The following is an 18,451-nucleotide window of genomic DNA, read 5'->3' on the forward strand; positions in this document are numbered from 1 at the left end:
ATCTATGCATGGAGGTTGGCTCAGTATAGCCTCGATCTTTTAAGAGCGTGAGTGCCTCTTCAAGCTGTGCGAATACTCCATGTAACACCTTCCCTTGTAAAAGTCAAACCAAATGGATATTTCCAACGGTATTTAATATTGGCTTTCCTCAGAAAGGAGGTAGCTTCTCTCAGCTCTTTTCAATTCTGTAAAGTCGCCTGGGAAACATCTGCATAAATTTCAATATCTTGACCTTCCCAAGCACATTTGTTGTTTTCTTGCTGCCACAGCGACTTTGTCCTTGATGGAAAAATCATGAAAACAATTATAATTCTCTATTTATTGTCCTGACTAAGACCAAATGGGCTGTTTCCACATTGCTAGTATTTTTGGGATCTCCCAAGTTAGCAAGTAAAAGTTGCAGAAGCGTTGGATTAAAGCTTTGCTATGAACATTAGCTGGTGCCTCATAGAAGCCTCTGAAATGAAGATTACACCATCTGGTCCGATTTTCCATATCAGCAAGTTTCTCTTTAATGATACTGTCTCAGACTGAAGCTCTGCACGAAACTCGCCGTTATGCCTGATAGACAATCGGACTGATTGTCAGAATGAGTCTATTTCATCAGTTCACCTCCCCAAACTTGCCAGTTCTTCACGGATCTCTGACATTACATCCTGCAATTCTTTTTTAGAATCTTTAATATCCTTCTAAAGCTGCAAACCAGTCTCAGAACTCGGCGTGAGAAGGCAGGTCCTGCGGCAAGCCAACTACAGCGTCATCGGAGCCTGTTTTGATTTCTATGCCTTCCAGTTCTTCGTGCTACACTCGGTCTCAGCCGAATCATCCAATTTCGAGTAAGAAAAGTAATGAAAGTTAATCGGCTTTTTTTTAAAATGTCATCTTAACAGCTAAGCTATATAGATCAGTACTTGCCACGACAACTTGGGGATCAGATGGCTCTGAATCAGGTGGATTTAATGTAAGGCGAGGAGCTTCGTACTCAGGCAGCCATTGGTCCCGATGACATCACTTCCTCCGTGTTGTGTTTTTTCTGATAATGCCAATAAGGCTAGCACTAACTCAGTAGACTGAGCCTGAGGCACTACAGGCATAAGTGATAGTAATTTACTGGGCTGAGCTGGAGGCACTGCACACTGCAAGCATAAATAATTTGCTGGGCTGAACCTGCAGTGTTTCAGGCTCAGCTCAGCAAATTACCGACACTCAGACAGCCTGCAGCATTTCGGCTCAGTCCAGCCCAACACCATATGAATCCTCATATCCTCAAATATTTGGCTTAGAGCACTGCAGAACTCATAACATCATGTAACCTCTTCTGCTTTTCTATGAAACAAGCTGAGGACTGCAGGTTACAGCATCTGTGCTGGATTAGTGATGTAGAAGAAGCCATACAAGGTGCACAGCAATGTAATATTCTAACAAAGTGAGGTTAAAAATGTGATCACCTTCAGCTCTCTTAAAACAGAGGCAATTACTTCAAATACACTAAGGTCTGGCCAAGAGAGACCAGAAACAAAATACAATTCTTAAAAATGGGAAGTCAGGAGACAGCAAAACGTCTAAAATTAAAAGCTACAAGGAAAAAGGTAAAATCCTTCACCCACCTCTGGTACAAAGTCTCCAATCTCCCATCATAAATAGCTTCCTTCATGCTTTATTCAGAGTAATTCTATTGTTTATTCAGATTTTCTATTATACAATTTCATTCTTGTAGATGTGCAGTAATAAAGGTCAATAAACAAAAAACTAAATTTGCAATTATTCTGGCCCCTCATATACAATATGCAGTTTTCAAAGATCTGATCCGGTGTGTTACAAGAGCCAGTGACACTGCAAATGCCATAGCCTTTCACTGGTGCATTATTTGAGTGCTGAGAGAAGGTCATCTGCTTAGACTGAGAGGAGTGGGGGATCCAGCAGTCTAACACTATCCCGCGGCAGACATGGAGTCCTTTGCATCCACTCTCTCTGCTCACTATGATGAGACTCAGCATCAGAACTAATCTTCAAGCTCCATCTCGAATTCCAGGTACAGATCCTTTGTAGTAACGCCTCGGAGAGCTGCTGCAAATAAAACAAGATGCAGTCCCAGTAGAGACATCATAATTCTGTCAACTGATGTCCATAGTCAGAAGTAGCCCAACATTATGATTAAATCTGCCCTACTCTCACCCACCTACACACAATGGCAATAGATTAACACTTCCTGATTCTTACCCTACCTGCACTCAAAGATAGTAAATTAATACTGTCTAACCCCCATCACACCTGCACACATCAGCAATAGATTAGTATTCGTGGGTGGAAAAATCCTGGACACCATGTCATCTAATATTCAGCACCTGGCACCTTCTACCATGGCCAACCCAGACCCAAAAGGAACTACCACTGCTGGCTCAAGCCCAAGAGAAGCCGCTGTGGACTGACACTGCTCCTGGGAAGAAAGAAACTCAAGGACTGGGAAGAAACTCAAGGACTGGGAAGAAACTCTCTGCTTCAACAGCAGGGGAAAAGAAAAACTGATACTTCACGCATATCCAGCATAACTTCAACGGCAGGGGAGAAGGAAAAAGGATTCACACTCACAAAGCGGGGAGTAGCTGGCTTGTTACGGCGGTTACTACCCCAAACCAAATGTGCCTGATACTTCACTTTCGATGCATAACCAGCATAGCTCCCTGCTTCAATGGCAGGGGAGAAGATAAACAACCAATAAGGGCTGTATAACATAATCTGGGTAAAAACAAATGGGCATGGGTGTAGCTTGCTTATTGCGGCGGTTACTGCCCCTACTACCTCTAACTAATCAAGCTAGATATGTCACTTGGATGCAGCTCCATCACCGCTCTCTGCATTAATGGTGGGGGTGCAAGGGAAATAGAACCAAGAGCTAAGAGAAACAGATAAGTATGAGAGAAAAAAATGTGTGAAGCTTGCTGGGCAGACTGGATGGGCCATATGGTCTTCTTCTGCCGTCATTTCTATGTTTCTATGTTTCTATGAAGAGCCATGGGGAAGGAGGAAAAGAGACTGAAGGGAGGCAAAAAGACTAGAGGAAGAAGGCAATAGAGAGTGGGGAATGGTAGAGGGAGAGAGAAGAAACTAGAAGGGAGAGTACAGAAATGTCATCCTGGGTCTAACAGAAGATGTCAACGTGGTTGTCCTGACCCAAGAGGAGCCATGTCAACATTAACTGTCCCCAGTACTGGAACACACAGAAGAGGGAGAGGAAGACAGAAAGGCTGATGGTGAAAGGAGGAGAGGAAAAGAGGCTTGAGAGAGGGGAAGCTGAAAGGAGCAAAGAAGCTGGGGGAAGGGGGACTGAAGAGGAGAGACTGGTAGTGGGGAGAGCAAAAATAAAGCAAACATAGTAGATAGCAGAAAAAGGCCAATAGGCCAATTTAGTCTGCCCAGTTTATCTGAAAGGTAAGAAAAAAATTGCAAAAAATAAAAAAACAGCAAAAAAAAATAAAAAAATTATTTTGTTCTCCCGTCTCCTAAAAACTTAAGTTTATGCCCAAGTGTTTTATGTATTTTTCAAGCTCTGTTCACAATCAATACTGCCTGGTCTCACCCCACCTGCATGCAGTAGCAGTAGATTTTTGACTCCTAGGGCATGCACATGGGGTGGAGGTGAGACAGTATAATTCACATTGCCTGGTTCTCACCCCACCTTGTGCATTGTAACAGATAAATATTGTTTGACTCCACACAGTGAAAGTCTGACATACCCAGCCTGCCCAGCAGCAGCTGCCCAGTGTCTCGGAGGTCATTGTACTGGTGGAGCAGAGAAATGTGTTTGTCCAGTTCTTCCACGTTATACCCCCTGCAAAAGCAAATGAAGAGAGGAAGGAAAGACACGTTGAGCATTAAGGATACAAAGAGATACCACAATCTCTGTATCTGGCCACCCTGTGCCACTCAACATTTCAGTGCAAATTCAAGCATCTCAGGGCCTCAGGGACTGTAGTTCATCTGGGTCTTCTATGTATGTTTTTCTTCTTTAAGGGGGCAATATTCAAACAATTTTTATCCAGATAAACAAGTGTTTACCCACATAAAAACATGGTTTGAATATCACCCTCTCTTTTACGCCAGGTAAAACAGCGCACACTTTTCTCCCAGGTAAAACATGGGCAGACTTGGGACAGGGGAGAGAAAGTGCATACAGGACGCATGCACTTTATAGCAGGTGCAAAAGTACCCATATTCCCCTGCTGGCCTGGAGTTTTCCTTTGAAAAGCAGCTTGTAAAAAGCACCCAGAGGCACTGAGAATTACCTTCTAGAAGACTTACAAGTCAGCTCTGATAATGAGCTGCGCCAAGTACACTAGCAGTGACGCAGTGTGTTTGTTTTCTGTCTGTGGTCTTCACATTATTTGCTCTAAATAGCGCTAAAAGGTTCATTGGTGAAAGCAGCACAATGATTGTCATGGTTAGGGTTCTTTGTTTTCAGTTTTTATTTTGGTACTGTAACAAAAAAAAAATCAGTGGAAAAATAACTGTTATATCAAACCAGAGAAAGATCAGTGGAACAGTCATTTTTCCATGGATTTTTTTTTTTTGTATAATATTGAAATTCTCAGGGACAATAACCTAAAAACTGAATAGGAAGTTCCCTAGTCATAGTGCACAGAGTGTTCATCCTGTGCTTTGCACTCACTCAGCCACCAGCAATGCTGCTTCCCTGGACAGAGTGGAGTCTCTTTCCTTCAGGTCTGTGATCTCCTGGCGGATAGTCTCCTCGCTAATTGCCCCCACTTTAGAAGTTCTTGGAGATTGTATCTGTGCAAGCAGAAAGGGAAGTCAGTAACTTCTCAAGCAAACTTAAGCTGCAAAATTTACCCTTCTCCTCCAGAGATTAAAAAGGAAAATTGGTTCTTACCTGCTAATTTTTGTTCCTGTAGTACCATGGATCAGTCCAGACTCCTGGGTTTTGCCTCCCCTCCAGCAGATGGAGACAGAGAAAAACTGAAAGGACTACCCAAGGTGCCACATACAGTCCGTCAGTATGAATCAGTATCAAAGCAGAATGGCTCAAAACCATAATTATGAACTATATACAAATAACACTTTCTCTAAACTGGCTCACCAACCCCAAGTGGGAACAGAACATAAGGAACTCCTAGAACAAATGCAATCTGCAGATCCAAATCAAATGAATTCTAAACGAGCGGAATCTCCATTACCTGTGACCTTAATGCTGGCGGGACTCTGGTCTGGTCCGTAGTACTACAGGAATGAAAATTAGCAGGTAAGAAACAATTTTCCTTTCCCTGTACGTACTCTGATCAGTCCAGACTCCTGGGATGTACCAGAGCTTCTTTCTTACCTGGGATGGGACCTGGAGAGGCCCGCTCAGAGCACACCTTCTCCAAATCCCCCAGAACTTGGGTCCTGGACATCCAGCCTGTAATGCCTCGCAAAAGTGTGTAGAGATTTCCACGTAGCCACTTTACAAATTTCCTGCGGCGAAATTTGTTGGCACTCCGCCCAAGTCGCCGCTTGTGACCTGGTAGAATGGGCTCGAAGTCCAACCGGCAACACTCTGCCATGTAGCAAGTACACTGAACTGATAGCTTCCTTTAGCCAGCGTGCTATCATAGTCTTAGATGCCATGTTCCCTCTTTTAGAACCACTCCACAGAACAAATAGGTGGTCGGATACACGAAAAGCGTTTGTAACTTCCAGATAATGCAACAACGCTCTGCAAACATCCAGCTTTTGCAAGTCTCTAGAGAGGGGATCCAACTGGTCCAAGTCTGTAAAAGACGGGAGTTCCACCGATTGATTCAGATGAAAAGAGGAAACTACCTTGGGTAGAAAGGATGGAACCGTCCGTAAGGAAACCCCAGAGTCAGATATCCTTAAGAAGGGCTCCCTACAGGATAATGCCTGAAGCTCCGACACTCTACGAGCAGACATAATAGCAATAAGAAAAACCACTTTCAAAGTGAGATCTTTCAGTGTGGCCCTTTTTAGAGGCTCAAAAGGCGCCGCACACAGAGCTGATAGCACCAAATTCAGACTCCATGAAGGACAAGGGTGCCTGACAGGAGGACGCAAGTGATTGGCTCCCTTAAGAAAACGATCCACATCTGGATGTGTAGCTAACGTCACCCCTTGATTACTACCGCGCAAACAACCAAGAGCTGCTACCTGTACCCTAAGGGAACTACATGACAAACCCTTGGATAACCCGGATTGCAGGAAACCTAAGATATCCGACACCGAGGCACTGGTAGGTATCAAGCCACGCTCCAAGCACCAAGATTCAAAGACTCTACACACTTGAATATAAGCCAAGGAGGTGGATAGCTTACAGGATCTCAAAAGCGTCGCCACCACCACGTCGGAATACCCTTTGCTCTTCAAATGCCACCTTTCAAAAGCCATGCTGCTATACAAAAGTGATCCGCCTCTTCCAAACAGACGGGTCCTTTATGCAGAAGAGCTGGAAAATTCCGAACACGCAGTGGATCCTCCACAGTCAGATTGATCAGGTCCACGAACCACGGACGTCTCGGCCACTCCGGAGCCACAAGGACCACCTCCGCTGGATGTAGTTCTATTCGTCAGAGTACTTTCCCAATCAGAGGCCATGGCGGGAATACATATAGCATGATGTTCGTTGGCCAGGGAAGAACCAGATCATCTACTCTTCTGCTCACATCTCTCTGCGGTGAGCGAAGAAGCGTGGGGCTTTGGCATTCCTGAATGTGGCCATCAGATCCAGTCTGGGTGTACCCCACTTTTCGCATATGAGCTGAAAGGCTTCGTTGGCCAATTCTCATTCCCCAGGATCGAGATGGTGTCGACTGAGAAAGTCTGCCTGAACGTTGTCGATTCCGGCGATGTGAGATGCCGCAATGCTGACCAGATGTTGCTCCACCCAGCTTATCAACTATTGAGCTTCCACCGCTACTGATTGGCTTTTGGTCCCTCCTTGGCGATTTATGTACACCACCGTGGTCGCATTGTCGGACAGAACCCTGACCGACCTCTCGTGAAGGAGCGGAAGAAAGGCTTGTAACGCAAGAAACATCGCTGTGGTCTCCAGGTGGTTGATTGACCACTGAGATTCCTGTGGAGACCAAAGTCCCTGCACAGATTTCCACAGACAGACTGCTCCCCAGCCAGAGAGGCTGGCACCTGTGGTAACCACCGTCCACTCGAGTACTACCAGGGGAACTCCTCGAGTCAAGTTGTCCGATAGGAGCCACCAATCTAGACTGGACCGCGCTGGATCTGTAAGAGGAAGAAGCAGGTGAAATTGCTCAGAGACCGGGTTCCACCGGGAAAGCAAAGCTGATTGTAAAGGCCACATATGAGCAAAGACCCATGGTACCAACTTCAGCGTGGAAGTCATCAATCTTAGGACCTGTAGGTAATCACGTACCTTGGGAGGACGTTTGGACAAGTCTCGAACCTGACCCTGTAGCTTGAAAATGCGTTCCATGGTAAGAAACACTCTCCCCTATTGTGTGTCAAACAGGGCTCCCAGGAACGCCAAGGACTGGGAGGGTACCAGCTGACTCTTGGCAAGGTTGATCACCCAACCGAGTGACCGCAACAACTGAAGTACCCTGTGAATTGCCTCCTGGCAAAGCTCCTCTGACTTCGCACAAATCGGCCAGTCGTCGAGGTATGGATGCACCAGGAATCCCTCCCTGCGGAGTTGCGCTACCACCACAACCATCACTTTGGTGAAGGTCCGAGGTGCGGTGGCAAGCCCAAAGGGTAGCGCTCGAAACTGATAATGCTGTCCCAGAATGAAAAACGTAGGAACTTCTGGTGGATGCCCCGGATTCCTATGTGCAGATAAGCTTCTGTGAGATCCAATGATGCCAGGAACTCTCCCTGTCGCACTGAAGCAATGACTGACCTCAGAGTCTCCATGCGGAAACGAGGCACCCGAAGACATCGGTTGACCTGCTTTAAATCTAGGATGGGGCGGAAGGTTCCCTCCTTTTTGGGAACCATGAAATAAACAGAATAGCAGTCTCTTCTCTGTTCCGCAGGAAGAACTGGTGAAATGGTGCCGAGTTCGAGGAGACGCTGCAGTGTCCCTTTTACTGCCTTTTGTTTCTCCTCATAACTGCATGGGGAGACCAGAAACCACTCCCGAGGACGCCTCGCAAAATTTAAAGCGCAACCTTGACTTATCACCATAAGGACCCACTAATCCGACGTTAGTTTGGCCCATTCCTTGTAAAAGAGAGAGAGATGGCCTCCGACTACTGGAACCGAGGAATAGACCGGCTGAACTTCATTGTGAAGATTTTGTTCTAGGAGCAGCCTGGGGGTTATTGGATCTACCAAAATGCCGGCCTTGAAAGGACTGAGACCAAGCCTGTTGCCTGCCCGAACTCTGCCAAAAGGAAAAATTGGTAGAACGTGGAGTCTGGAACTTCCGATTTCCATGGAATTGAGACCGAGCCGAGAAGGAACCTCTTGCTCTGGCCGATCCTCTGGTAATTTATGCACTTTGTTCTTACCCAGGGACTGTATCATGTCCTCCAAGTCCTTTCCAAAAAGCAACTTGCCCTTGAAAGGCAGGGAACCCAGCTGAGCTTTGGAGGAAACATCGGCAGACCAATTTCTTAACCACAGAAGCCTGCGCGCCGAGACGGCCGAAACCATCGATCTGGCTGAATTCCGTAACAGATCGTAGAGCGCATCAGCACTATAAGCAAATCGCTGCTTCCAGACGACCTGCTAGCAGAGCTTCCCCTTCTGAAAGACTGGCATTGGCCTGAAGCTGTTGAAACCAGTGCAGGCCAGCTCACAAAGAAAAATTGCTGCACATGGCAGCCCGCACTCCCAGTGCGGAGACCTAAAAAATGTTCTTGAGCTGGAGCTCCAACTTCTGATCTAGCAGGTCCTTCAGGGCTGTCGCTCCTGTGACCGGGATAGTAGTTTTCTTGGTGACCGCGGACACCGCCGCATCCACCTTAGGAACACGAAGAAGGTCCAAGGCATCCTCTGGCAGAGGATAGAGCCTATCCATTGCCTTACTGACCTTCAGACCAAGGTCAGGAGTGTCCCATTCCCTGAACAATAAATCTGTGGTGAAAAATGGAACGTGAATGAAGTAGTTGGACCCCGTAGGCCCAATAATACTGGGTCCATATCTCCCAGCTGGGATTCTTGTGGCGATACCTCAATACCTAACTCCCCTAAAATTACCGGTATAAGAGGACCCAGCTCCTCTTTTCTAAACAGACGGACCACCTTTGGATCATCCCCCTCAATCCCCTGGGAATTGCGAGGGGAATCCTGTTGCTTATCAGCATCCCCATTTACCCCCGACAGAGGCTTGGGCTGTCCGGTGCGGTCATCCATGTCTGAAGAATCGGAGGAGGGATCCGTATCCGCTTGCGCCACAGAGCGCAAGGGCCGTTTAACCCTTGATGCACCAGCTGTCCCAGGGGCTTAGCTTGCTTCCTAGCCTTTGAAGCTGAGAGACCCAAAGTAATCTTCTCTCCCCCCTGTTTCTTCATGGCTTTAAAGGCCTTATACATCCTGAGGATAAACTGACGAGAAAGAGGAGGATGAGTCAGAGGCCCCCTCGGGGCTATCCTCTGCCGCGCCCCTGCTTTGCTGCATTGATCGACGCCCCCCCAGGGACCATTTGCTGTGGTGATAATGGCGGCGGGAGAATCCCTTCCCCCATGGCGCATGTGGCAGCTGTGAAGGAGTCCAAAATGGCATCCGTTCCTGTGCTCCGCGGGAACAGAGCAGGAGAATAGGCTCTGTGCTTCTGCCCTTGTGACAGCGGTCTGCGAATGCTTCCCTCCCTCTCCCCGGTCGGTTCCTTCCCCCCCGGGGAGGCAGGAGGAGCACAGCCCTTTGCGCGCCGATCCGCAGGCCTGGCAGGCTGCTCCCCTCGGCATGGTTGCAGAAGCCTCGGCACACCGGCGAACTCAAAGAAAAAAATAAGCGGCAGGCGCACGGGACGGAGCCGAGCTAAAAAATAACAGCCGCAAAGGACAGGAGAGTCCGATCGCCCCACAACAAAAGCAAAGTAATTTTTTTTTTATTTACTCTTTATTAGATTTTTCTCATTATACTTACAATCACATTTCTGTGTATAATACAGGCAATTCAGTGTGTCAGCTTATAATAAAACAAATTCAGGGATTAATTCCCATACAACTCCATAAACTACAGCTATCTCAGTAATACAATAATGGTGGGAGCCAAAAACAGAAAATCATAATACATATAGCAGTCAAAGGGAAGAGACTGCTTCTATTATTTATTGGACTTTACTATTGCTGGTATAGCTTTACCTAAAATGACCTCCCTTTTATCCCTTAAAAAGGTTTCCAGGTGTGAAGGTTCCGAAAATATATACTTTTCCTCTTGATAATTAATAAAACACTTGCTAGGATATTTCAATAAAAAGTTGCACCTAATTCCAAGATTTTATTTTTCAAGAGTAAAAATGTTTTCCTCCTTGCCTGAGTGGGCTTGGAGACATCAGGAAATACGAAAACCTTCTGCCCGCAGAATAGAATATCTTTATATTTTTAAAAAAATGATCAAGGTTAAGTTCTTTATCCCTTTCTAAGACGAAAGACACAAATAACGTTCCCCTCTTATTTATTAGATCGATGGATTCCTCCAAAAAAGTAGATACACCTGGGGTACTCTCCTCCCCCCTCCCTGGTGTATTACTAATTGGGGCAGGAAAATAATATATTTTTGAGATCAATGGTATCTCCTCGCATGCCAGATTTTCCCTTAAATATTTCGAAAACATCTCATAAGGTGCAAGTAATCTGGTAAAAGGGAAATTTACAAAACGTAAGTTCTTTATTCTGATAATATTTTCTAAAATATTATCTATTTTTTTTACAACCTGACGGGGCCGAAGTCCTTATCGGGTCCTCATCCTGCCGGGGTGAGTGAGCCGGGCTCCCCGGTATCACCACCTACGTGGCACTCAGTAGGCAAATGGGGCCCTCGACCCTTAGCCTAAGGAGCCACTAGCACCTGAGGGGATGGTCCCCTCAGAACCCTCTGGGAGGCTAATCGAAAGCTGCTGAAGTAGCTGTCCTTTAACGTCTTTTTTTTTTTTTTTTTAAAGTATTATTAAGTCAAACAAATTGCCTGTCTAATCTCATTTTTTTTTTTTTTTAAGGAACACTATGGGCTGGATTTTAATACCTATGCGCGGGCGTACATTTGTGCGAGCAACCCGGCGCGCACATATGTATGCCCGATTTTATAACGTGTGCGCAGCTGCATGCATGTTATAAAATCCAGGGTGGGCGCGCACAAGGGGGTGCACAATAGTGCACCTTGTGTGCGCTGAGCCCTTGGGGAGCCCTGCTGGCTTTCCCCGTTCCCTCGGAGCGGCCTCCGAGGGAACGTTCCTTCTGCCCCCCCCCCCCCCAACTTCCCCTACCTAACTTGCCCCCCAGCCCTACCTAAACCCCCCCCCATACCTTTATTTTATAAGTTGCGCCTGCCTGCCTGGAGGCTCTGGCCATGCCCCTGGACCATCCACCCCCCACTCCTTTTCCAAGCCCTGGGACTTACAAGCGTCCCGGGGCTTTACGTGCACCGCCAGGTCTTTTGAAAATAGGCCCGGTGCGCATAGGGCTTTGAAAGTCTGTCCCTCAACTAAACAGACTGTAGGTTTTGCACCTCCACCATCTGCTGGAGACAGAGAAATACTGACAGACTGTAGGTGGCACCTCGGGTATTAGGACAGAGTCCTTTCAGTTTTTCTCTGTCTCCATCTGCTGGAGGGGAGACAAAACCCAGGAATCTGGACTGATCCGGGTACGTACAGGGAACTGTTCTTTTTTTTTTTTTTAACATTGAAAGATATTGTATTTGTTCAATACATCACATAGTTAGATGTAGAACACAATGGTATCAATACAAAAATTAAAACCTTTCCTATCAGAGTCCATAATATGTAATGTACACATTATCTTTAACCAATAGCACAAAAGTACAAACTTTATGGATTTTTAACTACTAATCTTTCTTTATAATATTTTTTTCATTCTATTTTCAAAATTTGAGTAAGAAAGTAACAAGAGAAAAAAAAAAAAAAGAGTACGGAGGAAATGCTATGACTGCTGCCCTCCAAATTTCTACAAGAATGGATGCCAGTTATTCTGTTCCTCCTGTCAGTTGTGAGCTTTTCCATATAACAAAAATCTCACTATTTTTTTAGCCAGTTTGCTATAAATGGACTATTTTATGACTTCCAAAAGAATGCTAGTTATTCCGACTGCTATGAGGAAATGGTTAATCAATTTAACTTTGCTACCCTCATCAATCTGCAACCCTAGAATAAACACTCCAGAGTCCCATGTCACATTAATGTCAATAATATTTCTAATTGGTTGTATTTTATTCATAACTGAACTAAAATACAAACAATTATAAAAAAATATCACACGAGTAATATGTTTTTGTTCACTTGTGGAATGCAACATTTATTTTTCTAACATCTCCACCGTGGATGCAGGACATACACACTTCATCTCTGGCAGAAGAAATACTACAGTAAGGAAGTTCTGTTGGTTCAGCACCGGAGCCCTAACTGTGCTTCAGTATAAGGTTTATACACACCGGTAATCTGAAACGCGACTTGCTACTTTTCAGCATTCTAACTGGTGTCCTAGAATAAAAGAGAAAAACCTCAGCCCTGCTGCTTCAGACTTCCGTGTTGCCGACCTCGCTTATTTCCCGCGAGATTGGACTTTTTTTCCTAGTCATTCGCGGTTTTATTTTTCGATTCGCGGGTTGCTTTTAATTGGGAGATTTCCCTGTCAATCGCGTTTTTTTGGGGGGGGGCTTGGTGGGCGGGACTTGTGCTCTGATGTTGAAGTGATTGGCTGCTGCTGCCGATGAGCCTATCCATAACAGGAACAACCTAAATTATTGCAGCAGTAAGCCAATCAGGGAAGCAAACTTACACACGAGCATGTGAGCAGACCCGGCACAACATTGCAGCAACAACAGCATCGCACGTGGGCAGATCTGGCAGGCCAGCACGGCATTGCAGCATGCAACAGAGAATGAATCTTCTGTGCAGCTGCAGACCTGAATGCTGAAGGGAGTGAGGCACTCAGCTGGCTACAGCCAGGTATCAGGAGGGGAGGAATGAGTATGTTGGGAGGGGGGAATGAGAGTGTGGGGGCCAGAGATATGCTTGGAGGGGGGTTGGGAATGAGTATGTGGGGGCCAGAAATGAGCTCGGAGTGGGGTGGGGAGAGAGAGGAATGAGCGAGTGGGGGCCAGAGATGAACTCGGAGGGGGGTGGGGAGAGGGGAATGAGCATGTGGGGGCCAGAGATGAGCTCGGAGGGGGGTGGGGAGAGGGGGAATGAGCGTGTGGGGGCCAGGGATGAGCTCGGAGGGGGGAATGAGTGCGTGGGGGCCAGGGATGTGCTCGGAGGGGGGAATGAGTGCGAGGGGCTGGTGCTTTTTAATTTCTTCTACACCACTTGATTTCATCTATTTTTTTTTCTCATTTATTCTCCCTGCAGCAGATCACCTTTGTAAGAAATCCTTATTCCCTGTACCTACCAGGATCAGTCCAGACTGCTGGGTTATGCCTCCCCTCCAGCAGATAGAGACAGAGAGAAAAACTGAACAGCACCCCCTAGATATACCGGTGTGCCACCTGCGATCCCTCAGTATTTTCTCTGACTCCAGCAGATTGAGAGGCATAACCTGCGGTCCTGGTCTGTCTAACATTTCTTCTGGAATTTCCAGGTTTTTTTTCTGGTAGTTGAGATTACGCTGGCTAGATCAACTGGTTGTTGCTGATTTTCTTAAAAAAAAAAAAAAAAAAATAAGGTGTCTGTATAGATTATCCTGTTTCTCCTGTTCTGTTCCCCACGCTGCGGCTAGGCAGATTATCAGGCAGGCATAGAGGGCACTGCCCTCAGGTGTTTTCCCGGTGATAGTGTGTCCCTGTATGTCCCGGGGGAGAGCTTACTGGTGGGCCGGTCACCCCCCCCCCCCCCTCACAGTGATTGTTTTCCAGAGGTTCCTCTGAAGGGGGTTTGCACTTAGAAAATTTTTGTGTCTGCTTAAAAAAAAAAAAAAAAGGAAGAGACAGTTTATTTGAATTAGAAAGCCACGTAAGACCTGTTGGGGACAGGCAGTGAGCTTGGTGCTTGCAGCCCCGGCCTGCCACGCGTTCAGGGTCGGGTGATTCTCGTGGCCCCGGAGTGGCCAAGACGCCCGTGGTTCGTGGATCTCGTCAGTCTGGCGGTGGATGGGCCAATGCGTCTAGGACATCTTTCGAACCTCCTTCGCCAGGGCCTGGTATTTTTCGACCTGGCAGATCGATTTTGTCTGGCGGCTTGGCTTATGAGTGGAGGCAGTTGAGGAAGAAAGGTTATCCAGAGGCGGTCATTTTCACCCTCCTTTGGGCATGCAGGTCTTCGACTACGCTTACTTATGCTAGAGTATGGAAGGTCTTTGACTCTTGGTGCAGTGACTTTCAGATTTCGCCACAGCAGACTTCTGTAGGGCATATCCTTACGTTCTTACAGGAGGGATTGAAGAAGGGTTTGGCTTACAGTTCTCTTCGAGTTCAGGTGGCGGCTCTGAGTTGCCTGAGGGGTAAGATTGAAGGTTCCTCTCTTGCGTGTCACCCAGATGTTGCTTGTTTTTGCGTGGTGTTAGGAACTTGCGTCCTCCGGTGAGAATTCCCTGTCCTTCCTGGAACTTGAACTTGGTTCTCCGTGGTCTCAACGCGGCACCTTTTGAGCCTATTAAGAGGGCTTCATTGAAGGATTTAACTCTCAAGACGGTATTTCTTGTGGCTATTTCGTCAGCGCGTCGTGTTTCGGAGCTGCAGGCTCTTTCGTGCAGGGAACCGTTCTTGTGTATTTCTGAGTCGGGAGTGTCCTTGCGCACAGTACCTTCCTTCTTGCCAAAGGTGGTATCAGCTTTTCATGTTAATCAGACTGTGGAATTACCTTCTTTTTCAGATAAGGAGCTCCAGTCTTCTCAAGGTTGGGACTTGAGGCGTTTGGATGTCCGTCGGGTAATCCTGCGGTATTTGGAGGTCACTAATGATTTTCGGAGGTCGGATCACCTGTTTGTTTTGTGGCATGGGCCCAAGGGGGGTCTGCAGGCGTCCAAAGCAACTATCGCCCGATGGTTGAAGGGCGCAATCGCGTCCACATACATTGGTTGCGGTAAGTCTGTTCCTGATGGGCTTAAGGCTCACTTCCTGCGTTCTCAGGCGACTTCGTGGGCTGAAAGTCAGCTTGTTTCTAGCCAGGAGATTTGCAGGACGGCCACTTGGAAGTCCTTGCATACGTTTGCGAGGCATTATCGTTTAGATGTTCGTGGTCCATCGGATGAGTCCTTTGGGAGCAGCGTGATTCGAGTGGGACTCTCTGGATCCCACCCCATTTAAGACGGCTCGGGTACATCCCAGCAGTCTGGACTGATCCTGGTACATATAGGGAAAGGAAAATTAGTTTCTTACCTGATAATTTTCATTCCTGTAGTACCAAGGATCAGTCCAGACGCCTGCCCAAGTCTTTTTCAGGAGAGTCCACTCATATTTTCGGCTGTCTTAGGCGCTTCTTAACAGTGAAATACATCTGTTCTACCTTACATACGGTAAGTTATTCTTCCCTTCGTCTTTGTGAGGGGGCAAGTTTGTTTTGGGGCCTTAGGGCAATGTTACTACTTGATCTAGTCAGTGTTTGGTTTAACTTGTTTGAATTTTCAACGGAAGGGTTGCTTTTGTTCCTTCTGCTTTGATATCAATTATACTGAGGGATCGCAGGTGGCACACCAGTATATCTAGGGGGTGCTGTTCAGTATTTCTCTCTGACTCCATCTGCTGGAGGGGAGGCATAACCCAGCAGTCTGGACTGATCCTTGGTACTACAGGAACGAAAATTATCAGGTAAGAAACTAATTTTCCTTTTTGCCAAAAAGAAAGCATGTCCATACCTGCTGACTATAGGTAAAATATAATGTGAAATGGAAACTTGTAATGCTATTTTTGTCATTTGTTCTACACCACTTTTGCTTTCATCTAATTTTGCTTTTTTTTTCTTTCATTTCTTCTCCTTGCAGAAGATCAACTTTGTAAGAAAGCCTGCCCAAATCTACTGTTTCTGTCATTGGCTGCTTTGCTACTAAATGGTTTTGATTTACTATGGCTAAAGTAAGGAACCTGGGCTAAGTACGGTAAAAGGTACTGCAAAGCATGGAAAGAGGAACGTGAACTAAAAGCATGGATTCAGCCTGCTGTCAGCAATGAGAGGAGGGGGGAATGAGTGTGAGGGGACTGAAGTTTCAATCTCGTGTTTTGGGCTTTTTTTTTTTTTTTTGGAAAAAAGGGCTTGTTCCCTGTACGTACCCAGATCAGTCCAGACAGTGGGTTGAGCCTCCTGTCTAGCAGAGGGAGACAAAGAAAAACTGAAAGGGCATCCTATATGAGGACAGTGCTCACCCTGCGTCCCTTCTGTATTTGTCTGTCTCCCAGCAGAGGCAGATAGCAGAACCTGCAGGTCCCTCTCTTTGCTCAGTTATTTCTTGAGAAATGTTCTCCTCCTTTTCTTGTGCAGGGATCAAGCAAGTATTCTTAATCCTTTAAAGTTAACATCTTTTTAAGTTGGAAAAAAAAATTGAAAATATTTGTGATTGATTTCAGAAGCAGCTTTGCTTCTTCCTTGCTCTTATTGGGCCTAGGGGGGCTTTGCCCCTTGATTCTATCAGCCAGGACCCTTCCCGGTGACCTGCCTGGCTTGGGGTGACACTGGTGGTCCAGTCCCTCCCCCACGCAGACCCAGAGAAGTAGCATGCCTCGGGTCTGCTAACAGAGAAGTGTCATTCTTCTGTGCCTTTAAAAAGAAAAAGGATAATTTTAGAAACAGCGATTCAGCACTGACCGGCAAGCAGCTGTTTTTGCTTCGGGGGAAGGAGCGGGTGACTGAAACTTCTTTCCCCGCTTGCAGCCAGGCTCTGACAAATTTTGCCGTCTCCTCAGCGGCGGGTTTGCCCCCCCCCCTTGCCTCATGCCTTGTTCTTCTATATGTATTGCGTGTGGGGAGCCGGCTCTGAGGCTCTCCCGCGAGTGGCTCTGTTCGCGATGCCTGCCCGGCGGGGAGGGTTCTTCGATGTCGGCAAAATCAGCTGTGAGGTCCCACTCCTGCAAGCGCGCGTCACAGCCGGATTCTGTGCCAGCTGGGGAAGGGGACATGGATTTTCCACAGAGCCCACCAGATTTAAGCCCCGTGGACCTCCCAGATGTTGGCTCGGACATCTGGGAGGTCCCCCTCCCCCGATGCCTGGGAAGACACCTGCCCATTTTTCCACTGATTTTGTGCTGCTTTCACATAAGGCATACGTTGCCAGCCTTTTACAGCAAGACAACCCACCCTCAGACCCTCCTCCAGTTCGGATTCCTACCGGTCCTCCGCCGGCTAAGATCCCTAGGGCTCCTGAGGATCAGCGGCCCAAAACCCCTGACTCTCAGGCGGCAACTTGGATCCGGGTAGTGCCGGGTGTTCCAGCACCCGCAGATCCAGCTAATATCCCTCCTCAACTCCCGGACGTCGACCCAGCTGATCCAGATGTGGATGCCCTCACCCAGAATCCTCCGGTGGAGGGGGATGACCCCTGGGTTTTACGTCTGTTCCAGCAGGAGGAGCTGGATCCGCTCATACCTTTTGTCTTGGCCGAGCTCGGCATAGACTCTCCCCCGGAACCCAGCATGGGTGCCTCAACCTCTAACACCGCAGACCCGGTCCTAGCGGGCCTGTGGGCACCTCCACGTACCTTCCCTTTTCATCCGATGATGCAGTTGTTATTACGGGAATGGGAAGCCCCAGCGGCCGGCTTTCGGGTTAGCAGAGCCATGGATAAGCTCTATCCTCTCCCAGAGCAGAGCCTGGATATGCTCAAAATCCCTAAGGTGGACGCTTCGGTTTCCGCGGTTACAAAGAGAGCCACTATTCCTGTGGTGGGAGCGACGGCCTCGAAAGATCTTCAGGACCGCAGGGTGGAGGTCTATCTCAAGAGAAGTTTTGAAGTTCTGGCGCTTGGTGTCCTGGCGACAGTCTGTAGCAGTCTCATGCAGCGGGCGAGTCTAAGGTGGGTCCAACAACTTCTCAGCACCCAGGACCTCCCGGCTGCAGAGGTGGAACAGGCAAGAGCGACTGGAAGGCGCCATCACGTATGGTGCGGATGCCCTCTATGATCTCAGGGTGCAGGCCAGAGCCATGGCTTCTGCGGTTTCGGCCAGACGACTCCTATGGCTGCGGAACTGGGCGGCAGATTCCTCCTCCAAATCGCAGTTGTGCCCTCTCCCCTTCAAGGGAAGTTGCTGTTTGGAAAGGACCTGGAGCAGCTTATTAAATGTTTAGGAGGCGACAAGATTCATAAGCTGCCTGAGGACCGCCCTAGACAGTCCAAGTCCTTTTTTCCTTCCCGCT

General features: G+C 47.4%; 1 protein-coding gene across 4 annotated transcripts; it reads right to left on the bottom strand.

Moving 5' to 3' along the window:
- Positions 1–1,641: 1,641 nt before the first annotated feature.
- On the bottom strand, positions 1,642–12,761 carry SWI5 (SWI5 homologous recombination repair protein). 4 transcript variants are annotated; one of them, XM_029613630.1, is made up of 4 exons: positions 12,604–12,761; positions 4,667–4,788; positions 3,735–3,829; positions 1,642–2,064 (listed from the first exon to the last, which is right to left on the bottom strand). In XM_029613630.1, exons 1-4 carry the CDS (start codon positions 12,637–12,639, stop codon positions 2,003–2,005), a joined length of 315 nt encoding a protein of 104 aa, XP_029469490.1. In that variant the 5' UTR covers positions 12,640–12,761; the 3' UTR covers positions 1,642–2,002. The 4 variants fall into 4 exon arrangements, 2 of the variants coding, with proteins under 2 accessions (XP_029469490.1, XP_029469489.1); XM_029613629.1 differs by having other exon boundaries at positions 1,642–2,067; positions 12,604–12,760; XR_003858316.1 differs by lacking the exon at positions 12,604–12,761 and having other exon boundaries at positions 4,667–10,231.
- Positions 12,762–18,451: the final 5,690 nt, after the last annotated feature.

This window comes from Rhinatrema bivittatum, chromosome 8 (assembly GCF_901001135.1).
Source record: "Rhinatrema bivittatum chromosome 8, aRhiBiv1.1, whole genome shotgun sequence".
NCBI classification, from domain to species: Eukaryota; Metazoa; Chordata; class Amphibia; order Gymnophiona; family Rhinatrematidae; genus Rhinatrema; species Rhinatrema bivittatum.

Excerpts from the sequence above, each read along its gene's own strand:
- SWI5 (XM_029613629.1), bottom strand. The coding sequence starts at position 12,639 with ATGCTGAAAAGTAGCAAGTCGCGTTTCAGATTACCG. Across the intron at positions 4,789-12,603 it reads AGTCGCGTTTCAGATTACCG|ATACAATCTCCAAGAACTTC; the intron begins GTGTGTATAAAC and ends CTGCTTGCACAG. Across the intron at positions 3,830-4,666 it reads GCAGCATTGCTGGTGGCTGA|GGGGTATAACGTGGAAGAAC; the intron begins GTGAGTGCAAAG and ends TTGCTTTTGCAG.